At 44.7% G+C, this 25318-nt stretch overlaps 2 protein-coding genes across 8 annotated transcripts in view; both read right to left on the reverse strand.

The window, feature by feature from the left end:
- SPG11 (SPG11 vesicle trafficking associated, spatacsin) overlaps window positions 1–12578 on the reverse strand; it is a 77056-nt gene extending 64478 nt beyond the window's left edge. For 3 of the 7 annotated variants that reach the window (XR_013826976.1, XM_079912247.1, XM_079912248.1), the window contains exons 1-7: window positions 12196–12577; window positions 9700–9884; window positions 8626–8850; window positions 6975–7176; window positions 2398–2535; window positions 1762–2210; window positions 94–239 (exon numbers count right to left, since the gene is read on the reverse strand). Coding sequence is in view for 6 of the 7 variants with exons in the window: in XM_079912247.1 (XP_079768373.1) it covers window positions 94–239; window positions 1762–2210; window positions 2398–2535; window positions 6975–7176; window positions 8626–8850; window positions 9700–9884; window positions 12196–12482 (1632 nt within the window). In the remaining variant the exon portion in view is untranslated. Of the gene's footprint in view, window positions 1–93; window positions 240–1761; window positions 2211–2397; window positions 2536–6974; window positions 7218–8046; window positions 8530–8625; window positions 8851–9699; window positions 9885–12195 lie in introns of those variants that run through there. The other 4 variants (XM_079912245.1, XM_079912244.1, XM_079912243.1 and 1 more) reach the window with 2 other exon arrangements.
- A 3349-nt stretch (window positions 12579–15927) lies between these two features.
- Window positions 15928–23825, reverse strand: PATL2 (PAT1 homolog 2; the record flags this gene model as incomplete). The annotated part of the gene is made up of 13 exons (XM_079914219.1): window positions 15928–16081; window positions 16643–16740; window positions 17408–17548; window positions 18054–18213; window positions 18353–18480; window positions 18581–18634; window positions 18848–18945; window positions 19043–19163; window positions 20450–20591; window positions 20820–20918; window positions 21405–21547; window positions 22963–23183; window positions 23783–23825. The coding sequence occupies 13 exons, from the start codon at window positions 23823–23825 to the stop codon at window positions 15928–15930; spliced, it is 1602 nt and encodes a 533-aa protein (XP_079770345.1).
- Window positions 23826–25318: the final 1493 nt, after the last annotated feature.

A 25318-nucleotide genomic window follows, 5' to 3' on the forward strand; every position in this document is an offset into this window, starting at 1 on the left:
CTAGGTTAAATGAATCTCCGAAATTGTTAGTCAAGTAAGGGTAGATGACAGAAAATAACCAAGCAAAGTTCTACAGACATTTAATTCTGTTACCTCTAGCGCATGTATGGGGATGGAGCACCTCCCCCAACCATTGAGATGGCAAAGAGAGTCCACAGTGCTGGCACTTCCATGGATCATTAGCCTATTTAAAAATTCCTCTTGAGTCAAACCAAACAAAATCAGAGAGAGTCCATCTTCTGTAAGAAAAAAAGTTAGCTTTAATAAATTATTAGGAGTTAGGTTTCAGGATTATGACAGAAATTTCTAATTACTCAATACTTTAGCACTGTAATTACAAACAGATTTATTGGGTACTAGTAACTAATGCCCTTAAGTAATAAATTCATCATAATTTTTCAAAGAATGTTATTTTTTAAAACAGTAACTGCAAGACAAATGCTCATAAGAACAATGCATCCTATGAAATAACATTGAATCTCTCTTTTCTACATTGTACTATATTGCACAATCAATACCTGGAACCTTTAACTATTTACCGAGATGTCACATTTCTGGTTTACTAAAATAAAACAATTAATAGCATGCTCTTGACACAAAGAAATACATGATTACCAAAACTGAGATACTGAAGAAGAAACACATGGTTAGTTCAATGAGAACACTCAGTAGTTTTATAGGAGGTTATGGCATAAATGCTGAATCAATGTATATCTGACACACCAAACCCAAATGCCTATGGGACCAAACAGGTGGGGAGAAGAAGTGCAAGAAAACCTAACCTGAAAGAAACTAACCCATCTAAGAGCACTGAAATTTGGCTCCAATCCATAAATTACTATGAGGGATGAGGGGCAGTGTGGCAGAGCTTTTAATTTTTCAGTAACAACTGAAATTCCAGATTTCGTGTGAAACCCTCTAATTTTACATGTTTATAATAAATAGAATCTTTTTTAAAAAGCCTAGGTAGGGCTTCTCTGGTGGCGTAGTGGTTGAGAGTCCGCCTGCCGATGCAGGGGACGCGGGTTCGTGCCCCGGTCCGGGAAGATCCCACGTGCCACGGAGCGGCTGGGCCCGTGAGCCATGGCTGCTGAGCCTGCGCGTCCGGAGCCTGTGCTCCACAACAGGAGAGGCCACAACAGTGAGAGGCCCACGTACTGCCAAAAAAAAAAAAAAAAAAAGCCTAGGTAGTGTAGGCCAAACAAAATGAATCTGAGTTCATGCATGGCCCACGAGCAAACAGCTTGCATCCTTTGCCTGTACAGACTGAAGTCTCATGAATGACTCGCTGGGTTAAAACCAACCTTTCTTACTCTTAAACTCTTCCTGACTCAGTCCTAGCATTTAGCTGAGCAGAAATAACCTTAATTAAAAATCAAACACATGGGCTTCTCTGGTGGCGCAGTGGTTGAGAGTCCGTCTGCCGATGCAGAGGACACGGGTTCATGCCCCGGTCTGGGAAGATCCCACATGCTGCGGAGTGGCTGGGCCCGTGAGCCATGGCCGCTGAGCCTGCACGTCCGGAGCCTGTGCTCCACAACGGGAGAGGCCACAACAGTGAGAGGCTCGCGTACCACAAAAAAAAAAAAAAAAACAAAAAAAAAAACACATGAGACAACATTACTGAGAGTAACACCAAATTTTCTCCATCAAAGCCTAGGCTTAGAGGAGTAGGCACCACCACCACCCGGGCAGCAGAAGTAAAACAGATAAGAGAGCACCTCTCAGCATGGATTTCAACCTGATACAAGACATTCTCACCTGTCAAAACAAGGCACAGTTGCTGGTCTCCACCACTGTCTACAGGAATACACTTCTTGCCCAGCGAAAAACGCTGCATGCTCTGGGTCTCCAAATCCCACAGGACAATGGTACAGCCCGTCCTTTCAACTGCCCAAGTAAACAGCGCAGTGAAGCCTGTCACAGACATACATGTAAGCTCAAGGGGTTCCTCCTGTTCACTGATGTGTATTCTTTTCCATGATCTTCCTGAATCACTGGTCTTGACAGGACCTTTCTGTGGAAAACTATACTGGCTGCACATTACATCCTGTGGAGTGAAGGCCCAGTTTGGCACACTGGTACTGTGGTTACCAGATTCAGGGGGCTCCAAATGCAAAATATCCTGGAACCACGGAGCACAACAGGTACCTTCCAGCTTGGAGTTCTTTATTGTTTCATTCAGTGATGACAGCTGGGCTTTCCAAGACCTGGAAGATAGGGCAGAACTTACATCTGTGACAGTGAAAGGCACAAAGTAAAGCAGTAAATCAAGCAAAGATGCAATTAGGAAAATAAAAGTGTCTACCTCTGTAAAGACTTTTAGTGAAAAGGTACAGTGTCAGCATGACAAAAAATGGAAATAATAAAGTAAATCCAAAAAGGAGGTTTCTGTACCGATCAACTTGGAAGGAAAACTTGGTCAGTTTCATGTTGTAGTCAGAATTAACAGGATCATCTTCATCTATCCCCTTAGGGCCTTCAATAGGAATGTCTTCTAGTGTTCTTTCACATAGTAGGTGTCCTGGGTATTGCCTATGTTTTAAAAACAATAGTCATGGTAAAAAAAAATGATGATCAAACAAAATCTGTGTTATTATTGCTCCTGTTAAAAATGGAAGGGCGGTGGGGGTGGGGGTGGGGGTGGGAACTTCCCTGGTGGTCCAGTGGTTAAGAATCCACCTTCCAATGCAGGGGATGCGGGTTTGATCCCTGGTCAGGGAACTATGATCCCACATATTGCGGGGCGACTAAGCCCGCACGCCACAACTAGAGAGCCTGCATGCTGCAACTACAGAGCCCATGCGCTCTGGAGCCTGAGCGCCACAACTACAGAGCCTACGTGTGCTGGAGCCTGTGCACCACAACTAGAGAGAAGCCTGCACGCTGCAACTAAGACCCAAACGCAGCCAAAAATAAAATAAATATATATTTTTTAAAAAATGGAAGGGGGTATGGGATGGAGGTGTTACAGAGTAGAAAGAGTATAGACAATAAGTTTCCCTGACCCAGACTCCTTACCTCCATTGCTTAAGGCAGATTGATAAAGTCAACCTTAAAAATCTGACCCACCTGTAACTATGTATGTAGATGTCAACTAGATTGATTGTGGTGATCATTTCACAATATACACACATATATGTTGTATATATGAAACTAATATAATGTTTATGTCAATTAAAAAAAATTTGACCCTTAAGGGAAGTTAGCTTTATGTAGAGATAAAAGCATGGATTATCTGCTACATTGTAGATGCTGTGCTAAAAACTTTACCTAAACTAAGGTATTCGAGCCTCTCAACAACCCTATGAGGTAAATAGAAGCCAGTTTTGTACATACAGAAAGTAAGGTTCAAACAGTGGAGCTTAATGTGAACCAGGTGAATGTGACCATAAGCCCAGGTTTTTAATCACTCACCATACCATCACCACAAATTAAGACTTGGGCTGAGACCCTGGGAATACATAAAAGTTAGGAAAGCAAAGTATGAGTGCAGGTGTGGATGGAGAGTATATGTGGAAAGAGGGCTGTCACGTTGCAGAAGCACAAAGAAGGCTACGGTGGTTAAAGCATAGTGAATGAGAAGCAAGGTGGTGTGAGATGAGGCTGGAGAGCCTGGCAAGAGCCAGATGCGGTCACGTTTTATGGGCTACTAAGGACTCTTAGCTTCTATCTTGGGGTGAGGGAGGCGCGGGAAGAAGCTAAATAAGGGTTTTATGCAGAGAAGCCATATGATCAGACACAGAAGAGTAGCTGTGGGGAGAATGGGATGCATGTAAACCCCCTGAACACTTAAATTATTAACCCTTTCAACAATTTGAAGGTAACAGCTTGATATACATTTGTCAAGGAGATGATGTTAGAGAAGGCAGGGTGACAGTGAGAAAACATGATCCATGGAGAAGGTAGTTCCCGCACCAACAAAAGACATACCCTGCCCCAGATGTTCATACCTGGCTATACTCTGATAAGACATGCATTGTAACACCACCACTCTGGCTACTCCGTAGATGATGGATTTGAGGGGGGAAGAACAGATATGGGGAGACCAATTACGAGGCTGGTAAGCTAGTTCAGGTAAGCGATGATAGCAGAATAGATCACAGTGATGACAGAGGAGTTAAGACAAGTGGGCAGATTCAAGACACACTCAGGAGCTAGAATGGCTAGGACCGTGATTAGCTGGATGTGGATCTAATACTTAAAAGAGGCTAGAGATCTAGAAAAGAGAGGAAACAGAAAACGGTCCCTGAGAAGGAGGGAAAGAATGGGGTCCAGAGTACACACAGAAGGACTGGCCTTCATAGGAGGAGGGAATCTTTCCATTGTAACAGGACAGAAGATGGAGAAGACGAGTGCAGGAAAGTGGGTTTGCAATTTAATGTGAGAAACTGAAGGAGCGCCCATTAGATGGGTTCTACTTCCTTTATAAAGTTGGAGGTAAAGTCATCCAAGAACAGTTGGGGGTAAAGAGATGAATAAAGGTTTGAGGAAAATGGAGGTTTAAAATGTTGTAAAGAATGGACCCATGGGCTTCCCTGGTGGCGCAATGGTTGAGAGTCCGCCTGCCGATGCAGGGGACACAGGTTCGTGCCCCGGTCCGGGAAGATCCCACATGCCGCGCAGCGGCTGGGCCCGTGAGCCATGGCCACTGGGCCTGCGCGTCCGGAGCCTGTGCTCCGCAACGGGAGAGGCCACAACGGTGAGAGGCCCGCGTACCGCAAAAAAAAAAAAAAGAAGAATGGACTCATGAAAAGTCATTGTAAAATTTCCAGGCAACATGAGAGACCACAGAAGACAGTGAATGTGAACTTATAGTGGTATCAATTTTCCTCTGTGGTTTTCTCACAAGTGCTCAGTTGCTTGAGTGCAGGGAACGAGAAGAGAGAATAAAAAAAAAGATTTGTCAGATCAAGTGCTATCACAGGGCAGGAACAAGAGTTTAGGGCTCATTCAAGAAAGTGACTGAAATGACAGGTCACAGAATCTATGCTGTAAAGGGAGGGCAGTGAAGACAGAGGGGGCTCCTGTCTTCACTTGGGAAGTCAGCATATTAGAAATTCCAGTGAGGTCAGATAAGAGAAGTGGGGGGGGGGTACTTGAGTAAGCAAGCTGTACAGTCTGGCAAGTCGTGCTCAGAGTGGGATGTGTGGAAGAGTGATTTGCGGGAGGAGCTGTTTCATATAATGACAAAGCCCAGGGTATGACTATGGGAATGGACAGCTAAGGTAAACTGGAAGGAAAAGTCATTGACAGTGAATTGAATGAACAAACCATAAGGAGCTTACATGGAGCTTACAAACTCTGTAGGAAACACAAAAAATTAGAGAAATAATACAAGACTATACACAATTAAGTGCTAAACTGTAGTTCAAAGCAAAAGTGCTACAGAAGTCCAAAGGAGAGAAAAATTATTAAATGAGTAGAAATTTACAAGTGGAAGGGATTTTAGTAAGGAATGACTTCATTAAAGAAGTGGATCTCAAAGCATGAATAGAACTTGATAAAATGAAAAGGGGTGGCTGACTTTTTGTATAGCAGGAAAGAACAACTAGGGTCAGGAGGCAGGAATGGTAAAAAAAACAGATTTCAGAGTACACTTAGAAAATAAACATGCAGTCAACTTCCTCAAGAAATAATACTAATTAAAGAGCACTCATGTAAATAATTAACAAACAGCGATCACTCATTTAGTTGGACAGGACAGATCCCTAAATTGACTATAGGGAACAGAACAGCAGCTCTTCACTGGCTGATGTTACAGTGGCTGAGTTCAATGAAATTTGTTCAAAGGGATGTGCCTGGTGCCCACTTCAGTGCTCTTCTCTTGGGGTGTTGCCAAAACATCTGGAGGAACAGAACCCTACACTCAAGGATCAGAGTAGCTGAGTGGGCATTCCTTCCCCCTCACCTGTCAAATTATTTTCCAAGGAAGTTGATTAGAAGGTAACTCTACACATACAGGATATATTTTAGTCAGTGAAAATGGCCTACTGATACACAAGCACACAGTCTGAAAATGTGAAAATCATCCCTGCTCAAAGATTAAAAAAAAAAAAAGTATTAAAAGGCCATTGAAAAGAAATGAAAAACTCACAGTAGTAAGAAGTTCTGGCTGATATGTGAAGATGAAATTAACCCTTTTTTGTAATCCAGACAATGAGCAATAAACCCATCAAAGTGCATTCCCAATTATTCAAGGATATATTTATTTCATTCATATTAAGTTAGGACCAAAAATCCTAATGGTTTGAAATGTCCCTTAATACTGAAAGTCATAAATGTGGATTACCCTACTTGCAAGCTTCAATAAACAGGGTGCTGTGTGTGTGTGTGTGTGTGTGTACGCATATTCACATACACACATATTCCTTTCAAACATTATAAAATCAGAAGCAATTAGAATTTCTAAATCAAAAAGCTACACAAAGAAATACTCAATTTTCACTAATATATTTAGGAAGTGTGTGAGTCCTCAAAAGGAAACACCTGAGGAAATCCTAAAATGGAGAAAGCACAGTTAATACATCTTGTCAAAGTCCTTAAGTGAAAAGTGATCCCCTAGGCAGCCAGGACCCTAACCCACGTAAGACACAATTCTAACACAGGGTAAATCCCATTTTTCTTCTACTCTAGTATTGAGAAGAAGTGAGTAGATAACGTATAATAGCTAAGGGCTTTTAAAATTGTGCTTGGTTACTTTTCATTTATGATGATATAAGCCGTATATAATAATAATAAACATAAATCAAAATCAAACTTGGATATGTATCCAGAAATAAAAAGGTAGCCAGTGGTCACTTGTACATACTTTTATATAGTAATAAGCTCACTAGGTAGTAGCTAGAACGTGATCAAGCAAATAGAGGGAAAAAAACTGGTTAAAAGAATAAAAAGAAGCTAACAAGTACATTTTTAACCTCTTATGGCTCTAACTATTTACCTGAAATCAGAGAAGGAAGTAATCTACATACCTGAAATACAAATTTAAGTTAAGAGCAATTGCAGTGTTGGAGGAGCTGACAATCACTACAACATCTAGGTCTTGAGACACTTTCAATGAAGTAAAGGAAGAACTCTTGGCTGGCTCTTGTTGCTGCTCATTATACATATCTTCTTGAGGAAGTGCCAAATCCACATGAGCTACATGTCTACCATCCACAGTGTCAAAAATGTCTTCGAGTTAGAGTTAAAGAAAACGTCAGTCTTAAGTATGCCTAATCATTTAAAACACAGGACGAAATAAGAGTTATAGACTTCACTGCTCCAACCTTGTAGGAATAATAATAGAAGGAAGACGGACACTAAAAATCCCATCATATTAACCAGGTGACTATGAAGTTGGGGAACCAATAAACAACCTGATAGAGAGTTCACTCAACAATACTTGCTGAATCTCCACTCTGTGCCAGGCCCTGAGACAACAATAATATTTTCCACTAGTGTTCTACAACAGTGCTGTCCAAAAGAAACAACGCGAGGCACATTTGTCACTGTAAATTTTCTAGCAGCCTTATTAAAAAAGTAAAAAGAAACCAGTGAACCTAATTTTAAGAACGTTTCATTTAACCTAGTAGATCCAAAATATCATCTCTATATGTAATCAATATTAAAAAATTGAGATATTTTACATCTTTTTCACATAAGTGTTCAACCCTAGTTATTTTATACTTACAACACATCTCAATTTGGACAATTAAATTTTCACTGGAAATATCTGGTCTGTATTTAGACTTCAAAAATTTACATTTAAGAACTTGGAACAGCCAGAGTTGTTCCAAACATACTCAAGAGTTCTCCAATAACTCAATCAAGTATCAGACTTTAAATCTAAAGTAATTAAATACAATTATGAATTCAGTTCCTCAGTCACACTAGCCAAAAAATTTCAAGTGTTCAACAGCCACATATGCCTACTGCCTACCACGTCGGACAGCTCAGTTCTGTAACCTGGCAGCAAAAATGAAGTTAATCCAATATTCTATAACATTTTTTACAAAATAAATTTTAACACAGGCTATGATACATGTAAAATAGAAAAATTACTTCTTTAATGCAGAAATGAAAGTTCCAAAAACACATAACGGGTCGTTCTTCAAATTATCTTCAAAATAATTTTGCTGGTGACCTATGAATCTGCTGAAGACAGAAAATCTGTGATAGTTTTCCAAAAACAAATTTCAAACAGTTATGCAAACCATCTGATTCCCTAATATGATGGAATCACCATCAGAGACGATAAGAGATAGGTTATATTCACACATGAAAATGTGCGTATCATATCATAAGCAGTCATCTAAATCTCTCCTGGAACAAGCACAAAGTAGATATTTAATAAGTATATTTTAAATAAATGGGTAATGCAGAACATATACAATTTTAAAACAACATAAATAAGTTGGACAAGATGATTATGATTTATAAACTGAAAAATATTTGAATGGAATATAAAGCAATGTAGTTTGAGTATTTTAAGTTCATGAAGATCTTTTTCCCTGGAAGTTTTACTGAAAAATTAATCTTTCTACCTACAGCCCAGTCCCTAAAACTAAAAGCCTATAAAAAGGCTCATTTTTCCAGGTATTCTCCTCCCCCACACATCAACATCTTTACCAACAAGGATACAGATCCAGCCTAAACGACTCAAAACAAAAAGAATTCCTCTGCAGAGCTGTGTGTCAATAATCCTGTCCACTGCCTGTGCAGGTAAGGATAATGTGAAACAGCTGAGTACCCTAATCTCAGCATCTCTTTCAGGAAATATAATGTGCAGGATGATATATTCATTGATGAACAATAATGATGTGTTACTGTGAAATGACAGAATTCTCAAAGATAATAAGGAAATACCTATAAAACAAAAGGATATTACGTCAAACTCACTGGTTACAATTTTACAACTGGTAAATTTGATTCTGTTAACACAAACAGGTAAAACAAAAAAGAATCAGCATTTAACTTAGTCCAACTCTAGACAATTATTGGTAAGCAAGTGGAAGGTAAGTAAGGAACTGAATAAAGATGGCCTACAATGTCTCTGTGCCCTCTGTTTACAGCCAGAGTGTGACAACACACCAGAAGATGATCAAAAAAGCCTACTTACCCATGAGACCAAATAAGAACAATCACAGACTCTTTTTTTTAAAAGGAAAAGAAGGAACCTTATAATCAGGGTAGTGAGAATGCAACTGCCTTAAAAATAGAAGCCTGAGTGCTTTGATTTCTGCTCCCTGCAGCCCTCAGGATGGGACATAGCAAACAGGTCTGTAACCAGTCTAGATCAGCACATTATCCAACAGAAATATGTCAGTCACAAAAGTGAGCCACACATGTAATTTTAAATTTTCTAGTAGCTGCACTGAAAAAAGAAAACAGGTGAAACTAATTTTATTATATATTATTTACCTCATATTCAAAATATCATTATCAACATGTAACACAAAAACTATTAGTGAGATATTTTACTTTTTTAGTACCAAGTCTTCAAATCTGGAATGTATCAACATTTGACATTTAAAGGACATATTAGTTGATATTAAGCACATTAAGGGCTTAATAGCCTCATGTGGCTAGTGCCTACTATACTGCACAAATATCCCTCCCTGACTTCACCTCTATAAGAGCTTTTCCTGAAATACATAAAATTACATAGTAATACACAAATTCAAACATGCTAAAAGACCACCTGCAAATACTTACTGATAATTTGATCTTCAACGAGCTTTTGCAATGTCTCCTCAGTATAGCTATATGAAATGGTTGCATCACATCTTCCATCTTTCAAACTAAATTCACAGATGAGCAGTGCATTATTTTCACTAAGAGCAAGCAGTCTGGGCTTGTCTGTTGGTGTCCCACTGTTATGAGAGTCCTCCCATACAAACCTAAGGAAAAAGTTTAGACTATTTATTATATTCTATATCCACAATAATACTTACCCACAATGGTGAAGGTAGGACAGAAGAAGTAGAGAACAACTCTTTGGTTCACCTAAAAGCATTACTTCTATATACAACCTAAGGGAATGTAAACTGCTCTAGAACTTCCAGCCCCTTCAGGGCAACACAAGAATATAGGAGTCATTTGTGAAAAGGGGGCAAAGAGCAAGAAATGGTGGCTGCTTATTTCCTTCATCGTAAATCTGGACTGATGGTATGTTTAAAGGAACTGTCATGATCAAGGATATGTTTCAACAACCAAATATGTCTATTATTTATAAGAGGTGGTCTTCACAATTAACAAAATACGTTTTGCTAACATAAGTGCTTTGAATAACTTTAAAAAAAGAAAGCGATTATTTGCATTTATAGACTTTGAAGACTCTAAACTGGCATATTATACAATAGCTCTGTCCAACGAAACTTTCCATGAGATGCAAGTGTTCTACACAACTGCAAAGTCCAATACAGTAGCCAACAACCTCATGTGGCTACTGAGCACTTGAAATGTGGGTAGTGCAACTGAGGAACTAAATTTTCAATTTTAAGTGCAATTATAGAATATTTAAAGCAGTGTAAAGTCAACATACCAACATGACTAACAAGGATGGAAAGAGGCTAATGATGCTACAGCTTCAAATTAAATAATAAAATTAAGTTACATTAAAAGAGAAAAAAGAGAGCCCCAATTCTGAAAACTATGCAATGGAATGAGATAAGGTTACCATGCTGATAGTTTCATCTTTTAAAAAAAGCTTTTTTTCTAGAGAAGTAGTAAGTTTTATATCTAAAAACAGTGGACTTGGTGCTACTATGTTATTATTAGAAAAAAACACTGACATTTTATATTTCTGTCTTTATACCTAGAATGTTTCATAAACAGCCAATTCCTGACTGTTCACACTGAAATCTGATGTCAAATATGAAAAAGGTTAAACAAATTAAGATATATTTAAAAGGCTGAATACTGTGAAACCAGTAACATCATTAGCACATGGGACTATACTGTCACGTGGAAAGAGAATTTTCAGTGAACATAATATAGAATGTACAGTGATTTCAACAACAGACAAAGGACCATACATACTTTGAGAAAAGGAGGAAGCAAATTCTGTACACTATAAACTTGTCCTTATTTTTACCCTACCAATTATTTTAACTGAATTCAATTCAACTAAGAAAACTAAAAAGTAGCCCTTCTTGATCCTCCCCCACTAATTTCATGCTATAGCTTACAAAAGCCCCCATTATTTTATGTCTGTTCTGCTTATCTTCTGTGAGGTTCTCTCTCTGCCTCATTCCTTTCCTTATATGGCTGTGTTCATACGTACTTAATACTGTTGAATCAACTAACTTATGGTAAGGAGGGATTCCTTTTCCTAGCAACTGGAGATCAGGAATAAAGAAGACAAACATAAAACAGGTTAAAACATTCAGTGATTGAACAAACGAATCTCTACTGTGAGGCACTTTTATAGGACCTGGATATTCCAGAACTCCTCTGTGGCTACTCAAAATTGTTAACATTTCTAAAATGTTTTGTTATTAAAGAGTCCAAAGCGTCGGAAGGCACTCTCAAACTTAATGATGTAAACTGTAAGAGTTACATATGTGGAAAGTAATATATGACTGAAATTGTTTCTTTTCTGTCTTCCCAACCATACAACCTCACATGTAAGAACTGTGTTATTACACCTTTTAGTCACTGCTCCTAGGTAACGAACAGAAAGCGCATAATAAGTATTTGTTGAGTGAATACACTAGTAAGTGCGTAGAAAACGCAGGCTCTGTCCTTGAAGGGGGGTGGAGGGGAGGGGAAGCCCAAATGTGAAGGAAACAGCTATCTGTATCACAGATAAGGAAAAGGTAACAGGATGATTCAAATGAGAGATGATGCCCCTCAGCTGGCATCTTTAACAGATTTAACTGAAGAAAATGGGCGTGGAGCACGGCAAAGTGACGATTAATCAACCTGTGTTAAATGAATTTAAAAAGCGTCCAAGCTAGGATTCATTACAGGTTCTCCACATCCGGAGAGGATCTGGATACTGTCTCCACCCACCCGGAACGGGAAATGGGTGCAGGGACGCGACAAACAGAGGAAAATGTTCCGAGAAGGAACCGGGCCTCCTCTGAGGCGTTGCCCTCCACCGTCATCCCTCTCCCGCTACCTCCAAGGTAGGAGGGGAGCAGAGGCGCCAGCCAAGCTAAGGCTGCAGACTCCCTCCACAAGGCCAGGCCCGGCCACAGCACTTACTGCCGAAAAGGGCCTTCCAGGCGGCAGCCGCCCCCGCCCCGGCCGCCGGGCGCCAAGGGAAGCACGTGAAGGCTGCCTGCAGCCGTCAAGCTCCCCAGAACCTCCTGCTCCCTGTGCAACTGCGCCCGGGATCCCAGACGCCCTGTTGCCTCGGCGGGGACCGGCACCAACAACACGGGTAGAACCCGCTCCACGGCTTCAGCGCTTCCAGCCCCCTTGTCTGCAGCCATCCCGCTCGCACCGGTCCTTCCGGTCCCTACAGCCCGCTGCGTCCTGCGCGTGCGCATTGTAGCCGACCCGCTGTCAGCCTCGTGACTCCCGCGGGGAGATATGCGCTGACGTAGTCTGCCCGGTTAAGTTCTCCGCACCACCCACTCCAGCAAAGCCACAGCTGCCTTTGTTTCTAGCCCACGGTTTGCTGAGAGAGCTGAGGGCCTCCATTAGCGGCTTAAGGTGGCTGTAGCAGCTGTTCTCACTCTGTAGCATTACCCTTTGCTTTCTTACCCTTGCTGCCTCCTCTCTATTGGAGGCCTGTGCCTGCCACTCTTCGCTTTTCTTATTGGGCTGTTATTTTTACTTACAGGCCCTGAGTGGTGCAACGTCCTTGGTATTTGACCGATCCATGATGAGGGAGCTGACTTGATGCTGACATCAAATAATATCCATTGTAACAGCCAGGGGAACAGGGTGGGTGGAAGTGGTAGAGTTCCTGTTTCCTACTACTCTTTCCTCTGGGAGGTATAATCCAAGATCGGCCGGCAGAGGGGGCGAGAAGAGGTGGGGAGTAGGCATTTTGGAATGGTCTCCTAAAGGACAGCAATGCCTTTCTTAACACATACTTTTCCACAATCAGATGGGGTTACACAGCTATCAAAGGTCACCTCCTTTGTCTGTGCTTTGATTCCCATCTTCCTCCTGTTGTAGGACTTTGTAAACTTTCTTCGCCTTCATTACTCTCCACCCTTCCCCGCCCCGGCCACTTAATGGCAGTGCTTTCATTATCATGCAAGCATGCTGTAATATCACTCTTTAAAAGAAAATCGTTCCTTAACCTACATAGACTACTACCTACTGTCCAATTGCTCTGCTACCCTTTCAGAAGATTCCAAATTGACTCTTTCTGTAGTCAGTGCCTCCCTCCTCTGTCACATCTCCTCATTCCACAGTCTTTTAAAAAAATAAATTTAACTTTTGGCTGCATGGGTCTTTGTTACTGTGCGTGGGCTTTCTCTAGTTGCGGTGAGCCGGGTCTTCTCACTGCAGTGGCTTCTCTTGCTGCGGAGCACCGGCTCTAGGCGTACGGGCTTCAGTAGCTGTGGCACACGGGCTCAGTAGCTGTGGCTTGCAGGCTCTAGAACACAGGCTCAGTAGTTGTGGCCCATGGGCTTAGCTGCTCTGCTGCGTGTGGGATCTTCCTGGACCAGAGCTCGAACCCGTGTCCCCTACCTTGGCAGGTGGATTCTTAACTACTGTGCCACCAGGGAAGCCCACACACTCCTTTCTTAAAGTACTTTCTTTTCAACTTTGGTAGCACCACTTCCGTAATTTTCAACCTATTTTTTTCAGATAACTCCTCCTCAGTCCCCTGTTGGCTTTTCTTTCTACATCATCTCTTCCTCACTCCTAACTTGTAATACATCTGTGTGCTGATATTCCCACTTTTGTGTCTTTATCCCTGACCTTTTCCTTCACCTCCAGACTGCTCTTCACCTACTTGATATATCTACTTGGATTTCTAACAGGACATATTAAAGCGTCTAAAATGTTGATTATAACCCTTCGCAATGCATTTTTCCTCATGTGTTCCCCACGTTAGTCTAGGGCACCCACCATTCACTCTGCCTGGGAGTCATCCCGGATTCTTCACCACCACCCTTATCCAGCCCACCAGCAATGTCTGTCAACTCTTACGTCCAAAACCTTTTCCAAACTTCTTCTCTTTCTGTCCCTAAAGCTCTTCCATTCTTGCCCCAGCTTTGGAGAAAGAACTTCTGAACATTTTTTTCTCTGCTTTCTATCCTGTTCCCCTAACAATCAGCAGTCAGAGTGATCTTCTCAAAACAAAATCACGTTATGTCACTTCCCTGTTTAAAATTCTGACTTCCCAGCTGTTAAAAATCCAGACTTTAAAAAATAACCATGGCTTACAGATGTGTACTCTGCTTACCTCTCTCCTACCTTATCACCCTCCCCCCCCTTACCTGTATACTTCAGCCACACTGTCCTCCTCTCTTTTCCTGAAACACACCAAGTTCATTCTCACTCTGGGGGCTTTGTGCTCACTAGTGCCTCTGCATGGAATACTTGTCATTGATTCCAGCTTAATTGTAACCTCTACTGACAGGCCTTCCATTCCACTCCAGTCACTCATCCCCCAATTTTGTTTTCACCGTGGTATTTATCACTATTTGATGTCTTCTGTCAGTCCCTGTCCAATCAGAATGTAAGCTTCAGAAGAGCAGGGGCTTTTCCTTGGTCACCACTGTTTCTCAACCCCCTAAAATGGTACCTGGTTCATAAAAGGGACTCTTGTGTTTTTTGATGAGTGCATGACCTTGTTTGTCAAAGTAAACCAAACATCCCATATCTCAAAGGAGATATTTATATAAAACACTCTTAGCTCAGCTAGGGCTACTTATAAAAAATGGCAACAGTGGAACAGTTTCCAAGGTCTATTGTTAGACATAACAAGGACTTGTCGCTTACATTAAGGACACTTGAAGCTTCACACATAGGAGATATAATGAAAGCCGTTTTCTTAACTTACAAACAAACTGCCACGCTTCATTCTATTATCTTTTTAATTATACCTCATTTTGCCATGCCTTTTTAGGCACATAGTTCATAGTTTTTGAAGCATAAGAAAAGGTTTTGGGCAGGGTTCACCAATATATCAAGGCATACAACTGTCTTCAGACTCTCTGGATCGCTTTAGGCAAAACCCATACACAACTAATGTCTGATCATTAAACTCTTCCCACATACGTATTCCGGAACAACCTGATCAGTAGATCAAGGCAAACCTACAAAGAGAAGAGGTGCATTCCCTTTAAAATACTGTGTGATGTGATTAATCTCTTTCCAGCAGATGGTAAGTTCTGAGAGATGACCTACATGTTGTTTGTGTGTTTACATCTTATTTACATTTGAGTTGTCCCTCAAATACTTCTTTAATGAAAAGTTCATCTTCTCAAACTCGTTCTTACCCTCAGATAGCTTAGCATGATAAATAATCAAAGTTCCTGGGAATAAATGGAAAGGTTTGGCTGAAGAAACAGGCCCCACGACCCTAACTTGGAGCAGACTGGTTACTCAATAAGTACCAATGTCTAGAAATACTTCTAAAAGCAAGTTATCCTCCCTACTCTTGATTTAAAAGTAGTAGGGGGCTTCCCTCGTGGCACAGTGGTTGAGAATCTGCCCGCCAACGCAGGAGACACGGGTTCAATCCCTGGTCTGGGAAGATCCCACAGGCCGCGGAGCAACTACGCCCGTGAGCCACAACTACTGAGCCTGCGCGTCTGGAGCCTGTGCTCCGCAACAAGAGAGGCCGCGACAGCGAGAGGCCCGCACACCGCGATGAAGAGTGGCCCCTGCTCGCCGCAACTAGAGAAAGCCCTCGCACAGAAACGAAGACCCAACACAGCCAAAAATAAATAAATAAGTAGTAGAGAAGTGACAGAACCTAGTCTGGGCTTGAATAGGGGGCTATGACCTTGTTTCCACAGTCACTTACTCCATCCTAGTCTCCAGCTGCTGTACCAATTGTTTGTCCACATGGTGACAGAACAGAGGAAGAAGGTTGCTGGGGAAGGCCAGGGGTTCTGCCAGAGAGGCTGTGGGCATCTGAGCTATCTCCCAGGCAGTGAGAACTACCATGTCTGTCCTGGAGGGCAGAGAAGTAATACATCAGCATCTTTGTATGCACGCAGGAAATAGGCTCAGGGCCCAGGTTTCTTATTGTCTTTCTACCACTGCTATCACCCTCTGTACCTCCAGCAACTGAGAGAACATTTGCACATTTGGTATGTGCCAGGCAATGTTTCGTGCTTTACACACGTCTTCCATCTCATTTAATCTTTAGATCTCTAACTAGTTAGTACTCTTATCCTTAGATCCCTAGTTTATAGATGAGGAAACAGGCTAAGGAAAGTAAAATAATGTGCCCCAATGTTATGTTCCTGATAAGTAACGGAAGCAGAATTCACACCTAGGTCTGTGAGTAATTAAAGGGACAAGCTTTAGAGTCTATCTTACACTGCCTTCCATGGGGGACAATGCTCTAGGGCACTATAGAAAAAAAAAAGGCAGAACAGCTGCAACTCTGTTTCTCTGTCCAACCTCCTCCCTGGTGCTTGAATAAACCACTCAGGAAACATCTCATCTGGCTCAGCCTATACATCCCAAGGGTACTGAAATAGTATTTAGAAGGCTTTTATGATCTTACCAAGCTGTGTGGTCACTGCTGGGTTCCTCTAGGGAAGAATCCAGGGATATCAACTGTTCCCCATGACTTAGCAGGGCATAGAGCAAAGATATTCCAAACTGCAAGTGATAAAGTATCCAGAGTAAAGTTAGTTTACCCTAGGCATTCAGTGCTTCCCTGGCTCTGCTATTTCCCAACTAAAAGGGCAAGTTCACAGGTACAAATGGAGTCCAACACCCATAAACCCATCAAGTTTTATACTGGCTGGCCAAGAACTCTGAGCCCTTTCCAAGGAAACCACTGCTCTGAATAGTCCAAAAGATTCCTCTGGGGAGTTGATGAAATGCATGCTTGTGGGCTCCATCCCCGGAATCAGAGACCATAGATCGGGAACAGACCCAGGAATCTGACGTGGGTAGGCTGTGGAGCCCATTGTAAGAGGCATTCCTTTAGGCAAAGATCTTTAGAGGGGTTCACAGGATAATCCACTAGGTTATTAGAAGATATGAGATCTTTCACATCTAGAGTCTCATCTTGTATTTATTATGTACCTAAGGTAAGTATAGTGTTCCACGTACATGATTTATAAACACACACAGGTGGTATAGTTCAGCATTTTTTTGGTAAAAGGGATTCACTATCAAAAATGTTTGGTGACTTCTGATTTAGAGGTGATAGCAGCACCACCATCAGGGAGCTTGTTAAAAAAGCAGCCCCACCCTGGGTCCATTCCAGATAGCACCTGGAGCCACCTGTGGAAAGACAAAAGCCTCCCAGGCGTGTTACCTGATTCTGCAGCACCACAGTGACTGGCCGCTCTGAGGAGCCAGGTGGTTGCAGCATGAGTCCCTGAAGTCCTTGGAGGAGTTCATGGAAGGTCAAGCAGCTGATACATTTGCCCAGAGGTTCGAATAACGTTTGCAGGGCCTGCAAGAAGGTCAGTAAGGGCCTCTCTCTGACTCCTCGACAACTTCACCTCCGGTCTCTTTCCGTGCTCACCTGCCTCTGGCCCCTTCTGGTCAGGTCAGACCTACCAGGCCTATCACCACTCAGGTGTCTCCATCCCTAACACTGGTCCTTCAATACCCACTTGTCTAGGATGCCTTCCCTAAGCAAAGTAGCTATGGGGCTCACCACTTATCAGGGGGCCCTGAGCTTCTCAACCTCCAGAGCACATTCACACCTGTGTAACCACAGGCCTGTGGGTTTTCCTTTCTTCATTTGCCTGAAGATGATCAGCTGTTCCTGTGGTAGTTTGTTCTGTAACCCCCTCACCTGAGGGTAGCAGGGTCAACACTCCTCACTGCCCAGCACATTCTCTGGCTTCTCTGGGGGAGGGGATTGGAAGGAGGAGGAAGGGGGAGAGGAGGAGGAGTAAACATTCCTAACCCATCCACAGAACCGTCCTCTCCTCCACCCGATGCCACAGTACCTGATCAGCCACATCCCTCTTGACAAGGAGGGGCAGATGGCGGGTGATGGCCAGAAGAAGGCTGACAGTTCGATCTCGGGGCAGAAAGGGGAGCAGCCGGGCCACTAGGGCTTTTCCCTTCCTCACGGAGAGCACCTGCAGGAAGCCATCCGCTGCCTCCCTACAGGTGACACAGGAGAGCATTGCAGGGATCCACATAGAGCAAAGGGCCACAGGCCAGAAAGGAGAGGCAGAAGCTAAGCCACTGTCTTTGCTGAGCCGTCCCTTCCTGGGCTGAGGTGTGACCCTCCCACACTCACTCCAGATTATTCTGTTCCTGGGTCTTTAAGGCCTGGAAGAGCTTCTCAAGCTGGTTGCTCTGCTGCTCACAGGGCTGTGCGGGCCCATCCTTCTGGCCCTCCTCTATCTCTAGTAACTGAAGGAACAGCTGGGAACGTGAGGGTGGGGAGAGAGGAAGCAGGGGTCAATGTAAGTATATCCTGTTCTCAAGGGAGGTAAGGAATTCACTGCTAAGGCTGATGTCTCACCTTCTCAATCTGGTACAACACCTGAAGCCTCTGACTGCTTGCAGCTCCAGTCTCCTAGAGAAAAAGTCCCTGGCTGTTAGCCACACCTCCACAGTAGCAGCCCAAACCCAGGTGAGCTAGAACGTGATCTGGAAAGGCTAGGCCACAAAGCCCGATCACTCTTGTTCCTCACTCTTAGGGCACGACCTGAACTCAAGCATGAGAGTGTTCCAGACCTTTCTCCAAAACAGGGGAGGGAAAAAGGCTGTAGGAAGATAATGCTCCTACCTGCTCTTGAGTTCCATGGGGCACAGCATCAATAGCTCGGCGAGGGCTAAAACACGTTGATACAGCTACCTGGCCCAGGGAACCCTCGATTCGAACCACTGCATGGAAGGAGTCAGACAGGCACGTGCCCCTCTGCTTTCCACCTGTGTCTACCCAGCTGTCCACCCCAACCCAGCAGGTCAGCCCCGGTCCTACCTGACTCATAAGCCTCCGCCTTCTGAATGTAAGGTGTGACCAGCTTGAAAGACTCAAACCTGCTCCTTCGCCCAAGCAGCTCTTCATCTGCCTGCTTCTTCTCTAGTTTCTGATAATATTCCTGAGAGTCCATGGATCAGTCAAATGTATACTCATTGGCTGAACTTAGAGTTAGGGCTTTGCAATGCAACCTCTTAATATACCCTTGCCTGCAGCATTCATTCCAGAAATGCTCCTGGCACCTTAGGGCCTTATAGTAGCCACTATAATGCATCTTAAAGCACCCTAGGCCTCATGCCACCTGTTTCAGGGTCCCCATCCTAAGGACTTGAAGAGCTAGTACCACCACCAGATCTGATGGAAAGGCAGAGAGCAGGGCAGAGAGCAAAGCAGAGAGCCAGGAAGCAAACATGTCCCAGGGTCTGCAACCTTCCTGCAATCTTTATTCCAGGTTACACATGGGACACCGTTATCCTTCCCCCTCCCCATTTTAATTTGGTGATCCTACCTGTGCTCTCCAAAATCAGTTATCTGATGGTACGAAGACCAATCAGCAGCTTGAAGTACAGAGAGAACACTGCTTCAATTGGCCTCTAGGCCAGTTCTACGCTTGTGAGGATTTGTGCAGCAGCTCTAATATCTTAAGGAAGACTGTGAAATCCAGAACTAAAATAAAGCCACTGACTGAGAGACAAACAAGAATTTAAATACAGCTCCTTCATTGAGGAGCAATGTCTAAAAGTCAAGAGTGGAAGATGATCACATTCAAGCAATCCTGGCAGAAGGCAGAGGGTTTTGAAGCTGGTGGGAAGTAAAGGAAGAAAGTAATGTCAATAGGAAGGAGATAAAGGTGGAAACCTCGGTAGGGGTCTCATGGAGGTTGAAGAGAAATTGAAATACAACTTAGACAACCCAAAACTCACGGACAAAGGGCAGACAGGAAGCAAACAGAAAGGAGTCCAAAAGCCTGCCAGCATTTGTTCAATTCAAGAAATTGAATCCCATTACTTATAAAAGTTCCCTGTGTTTTAGATCTTCAAAAGTAAAAAGTAAGTAGATGAATGTTTATTTTAAACAAGTCATTTCTGAGAGAAACCAAAGTGTACAAAGATGAAAGAGTCCTCATTTGCCGACTGAATAGGAGAAATTCTCAGCAAAGGATGGAGACAGAAACCTCAGAGTGTGTTTGGGGAATCATCACTAATCCCACGTGGCTGAAATTTAGGAGAAGAAGGGGAAGGAGTTTGGATGTCAAGTGTAGAAATATGACCCCCATCCTTTAGCAATCGTTCCTCCCACCTGAAGGGACGTGGCCACTGTGAGGGGAAGGGAGAATCTCAGAGGACCCACGGAGTCAGGCCCATTTGACGCCAAGGTCAGAGGCTGGGCAGAGCCCCTGGGGCTCACCTGGTAGTAATAGTCATCCAGGCGGGGGCTCTCACTCTGCAGCTGAACCATCTGCACTTTTACCACCCAGTCCTTCTCTTTTCGGGTCATGAGGTTAGCATAGGGGTCTGGCTGCTGAGACCAAGGCTTCTTGGCTGGGGGACTTCAAGCCAGGAGGAGTGTCCCTTTAGACCTACCCACCCCTGCCACAGAGAACTCCCCCAAGGAGTGGAGAGCTCGGAGCGGGATGTCGGGGGAGGACAGCAGAGTGCAGAGGTGGGCCAGGGTGTGAGAGGCTTAACTGGTGGGGCTTTGGGGGAGGTGCTCTGTCACAAGGGAAACCCCAGCATGCAGGGCCCCCCCCAAATCCTGCTTCTCCTCTCGGTTTTACCTTGGTGGTCGACCATGCTGCTGCTGTTGCTTCAGGATCCGCTGGTGCTGAGGGTGGAGCTGGGTCAGATGACTGGGAAGACGTAGAAAGAAACTTGGGCTGGGTGGGAGCAAGCTCTCAGCCCCCTGCCCCCATTCCTTTAGCCTCTGGGAACCTCAGCCAGACATCTAAGGGACCCTACCTGCTTAGGACCCTGCCCAAGCGTCAGCCACATGAAGCGTCCCTATCCTAGCTCAGCAGGGCTTACCTCCCCCCCTCCAGGATATGGTTTTCCCTGAAACTTGGCTACAGGAAATCCTGACACAATATAAAACCATTTGGCCTGGTTGTCAGGACTTCTGAGTCCTACTCTCAGTTCTGCCGTCCTGGCTGACCTCAGATAAGTCCCTGGGCCTCCATTTCCTTACCTGTGAGGGGAAGGAATTGCACTCTACCACATCCTTCTCTTAGTGAGTTTCTCTAAGTATTTTCTGTGGCAGCTGGTAGAGGGGCAGCCATGCCTCCTCAGCCACTACCTCCTGAGACTTCTGGAGAAGAGCTCAGCCTGTCCTGGACCCTGGGACACCAGGCACTCTGAACCAGTACCTGAGCCTAAGGGGCCACGAGGTCGACAGGCTGCAGAGGACAGATGGGTCTGGCGAGGGCAGTCGAGGTCCGAAGTGCGGGGCTGCAGCGCTGGTGCTGGGAAAGGCAGGCCGGAAAGGAAGTGGTGCCAGGTAGTCCAGGGTCTGGGAGAGGAATTTCAGGGTCTGGGAGAAGGGCATCTCCACCAACAGAATCCTGCTTTTGCTGTTGACTGCCTTTCTGCCTCTATGGTCTCACCTGCCTTTTCCTTCAATAACCTCACTCAACATTTTGCCATCTTGGGGCCCCTCGAGCCAATTGTGAGGACACCAGACTGTGGAGCCCGTTCTTGTTTCCAACAGGTCTGTCACCTCCTAGGGAGCAACTCCACGGTCCCCGACAATGTGGGGGCCTGTGCTTTCCCCACTGTGTGTGAGTCAACTCCCTGCCCTTTCCTCTCTGAGCGTTCACTCAGATCTTGTCTTTAGCCACTGGGGCCATGCTTAGCTCTTTTCGGACACCTCTGAAGCCCTCCTCAGTCTGCAATTCCCTTCTATTCCCGCTGCTAGATTTCTGGCAATTGCTCTACCCCAGACCATATGCTCTTTCTAGCACTAGGCTCAGTGCTGCTTATATTCTGTAAGATGGAATAGTTTATCCTTTTCATAGGAAGGCCAGTTGTCCCAGTACCACCTCTGTTGTTTACCAAGCTACCCCGCATGAGGGGCGTTTCCCCCTTCCTAACCACACTTCACTTTGGGCGCTGCATCTCCAGAGCAAGGTCAAGGGCACAGTGAACATAACGGAAATAAGGCACAGGCGGCATGCTGCTTCTCAACACCCAGCCTATTTCTCACAGGATGGAGACTGGAGTGACTCACCTGCCACAGAAAGTGCAAGGAAGCAGGCGACATCCCCAGCACACCAGGGGCCTTGATTCCAGGGGAGCTGAGAAGACCTTTCTGGAATGAGAGGGAGGAAACCCCAAGCTGGAATGAGCCCCTGTGGCATCATCTACATTCACCTGTGTTAATGGGGGGAGGGGAGCAGCAGGACCAACCATTTCCAATACCCAGGACAGTGGCAGCCTGGCCCTCCCTCAGTTTCAAAGTCAATACAATCAGGACCCCTCTCCTTCCACTGAAGGGAAGCCAGACTGGCATCTTAGGAGTTAAGCTGAACCAGGGTCTGAGTAACTTCATTTCTACATGGGACTCCTTTGGGTCTCTCCACCTGCTAGGGGAATCCAAGGGAATAAAGACCAGGGATGGACTGGGAAGACATAGGGGCCCAGGGTCAAAGATGACTCGCTTTCACCACCAGGAGCAAGACCAGCATCTCTAGGTGATGCACAGCCCTGCTAGGACCTGGATTCAGGTGAGGGCAGCATCAGAAACTAAGTAGGAGACAGAAGAAAGGAGGGAAGGAAGGAGAGAGTCTTTACTAGGGTTCAAGCCTGAAATAGAAAGTGTTAGCCCACCTAGAAAGGGGTGAAGAAGAGGAGAGAGATGTGTAGCCACAGCCTGTGAGATGCAGACAGTTCAGGACAACCCTCCCCCACGTCTTCCTGCTGTGGTACCTGGATGTTACGGACAGCGCTGAGGACAGCTGGATCCCCGAGATCATTCTCTTCCTCCTCCTCTTCCTCCCGCTCCAGGTCAGGGGCTAAATCTGGGTCCAGCTCCTCCTCCCTCTCTTCTTCATTTTGTTCCTCTTCCTCCAACTGGGAGGCACACACCAGCACTTCCTTAAGAGCCAAGGGGTCACAGGACTTGCCTGGGCTTTGGTTTAAGTGCGTGCCTGAGGAGGAAGTAGACAGGGGTTCAGCTGGGAAGGGTCTGGTCTAGAGAGGATGCTTCTCTGTAGCACTTCTGTTCACAAGCCATGTCCAGCACCATCTTCAAACATCTTCTCTTGTTCTATGAGTTCAACTCAGCCTCACTACCCCAGGGCGCCTCTAACCATCTCCACTAGAGCAAACAGAACCTGGCTGTTTCACTTTCACTTTCTTCATCCCCTCTTCCATTGCCTCATTAGTCCCACCACAGGCTTCTCCACCTGCTCGCCTCCTCTGACAGCCCTTTCTGTGCCTCTTTGATTAACCGAGTTCCAGCTGCCCTGACTCATGACAATTTAACCCTAGTGGGCCAGGGATTTTTACATCTATCTGTTCATTTAATTCTCACGATAACCATACAAGGCCGGTATTGATCATTTTTCTCTGAAGGGGAGGAAAACACAGGGCCCATAAAAGTTATCTCAGTCACCGTCACGATGTCGCTGGGAATCACTCCAAACCGATAGACATCCAAACCCATGTCTATCCACTGAACCAGACCATCAAACTGCCGCACTCCCGGGCCTTTTATCAGATACCACAGACCACTTGGTGATAGTACCTTGAAGGCATTTCATCTCTTCGGGGTGGCAGACTTGCTCCATGGCTGTTTCCTCTGGCGAGAGAGCACTGTCAGCCTCTGGAAGGTAAACCTGGGAAAAGGAAGAGACCCAGAGACCCTGTCCTGGGTAAGGATGGCGTGGCACCCAAACAGCCAAGGTCTCCCCCCAGCAAGGTTGTCAGAAAAGTTTTGACCCAGATCTCAAGGAGCAGGACCCGGGGCTCTCAGACTGCCCTAAACCTCCACCCTCTGACCTCACTAGCCCAGCTCTAGGGAGCTGTCCTGCAAAGGGACAGAGAAGAGGAGCAGGGCTAGGAATTGGAGGTCACCACCAGCCTCAGTCTGTGCACAGGGAGGGGGCTCACAGCGGCCTGGGTGGCGACACCCACCCCAGGACTGTGGCTATCCTTCCTGCTTAGCTTAGCCATGGCGGCCTGGGCCAGGCAGGCTCGCCGCCCCTGGCTTTAAGATTCCCAGCCCCTCCCCTGTTCCCCTGTTAAAGGGCCAGCATCCCCAACCACTGCATCCTGGTAGAAATGTCAGCACACAAACTCATGAGAAAGAAAACCCTTGAAAGGGCAAGAGAATTAAAGTGCATTTTTATCCATCCATGGTTATGAACACAGTTTATTGGGATCACTATTTGGGAGCAGATATTTAAAAAGAGGATCCCTGTTTTCTACACCCTTAATAGGAATTTTGTGAGGTTCTTTTCTCTTCAATCCCTAAGCTTTGCTCCATTAACTTGGATAGGAAATCCCTGGGTGGATCTTGAGGCAATTACTGAGCAGCCAAGTTCTCAGTGCTTCAGGGCAGGGTGCTTGTGGATCCCTAATGTCCACCTGGTGATGCTTGCCCTTCACCGTGTCCTTGAGTCCGCATGAGCTTGAGTCTACTAAGCACTCCTACTGAGGAGGGACCCCTGAGAATATAGAAGCCAGATCTTCGAAGTAAAAACACTTTTGCATGAGTTACACAGATAATCTCATATCTTCTTGGCTGCTTGCTGTAAGTGGAAAACTGGTTCAGAAGCTCAGGACTAAAAAGGAAAGGAAACAAAAACAAGCACCTCAGGAGTGCTGGTGGCAAAACCTGAGACCCATCTGCGCCTCATCTAGCCCCTCAGCGATTCTGGGTTCTGTGCCCACATCCTGTGTTCAGCTGAAGCACACAGGCTTTACAGAACTTCTGAATAAAATTAAAAATGAAGCTAATTCTCTACATGAAAAATGCAAGTTAGGGCCCTATTGTCATGGTTATAGGGCCATGATTCTTGGTGCCTCTAAAGAAAAATATTCTTTTCAAAAGTTTTGCTGTCGGTAGAACCATATGGGTGAGGGAAAAAATTTAAATAGCCTGAAAGTTATTGAAATTATTTTCAAATATCTAATTGGGTTCAGGCCTTTTTGGTAATGCTATTCAGCTGTTTCTCTCAATAACTCCCTAATCATTTACCCTGGTATTATTATCAAAATGGCCAAATGGTGGGCTTCCCTGGTGGCACAGTGGTTAAGAATCTGCCTGCCAATGCAGGAG

Source organism: Stenella coeruleoalba (assembly GCF_951394435.1).
Source record: "Stenella coeruleoalba genome assembly, chromosome: 2".
NCBI lineage: Eukaryota > Metazoa > Chordata > Mammalia > Artiodactyla > Delphinidae > Stenella > Stenella coeruleoalba.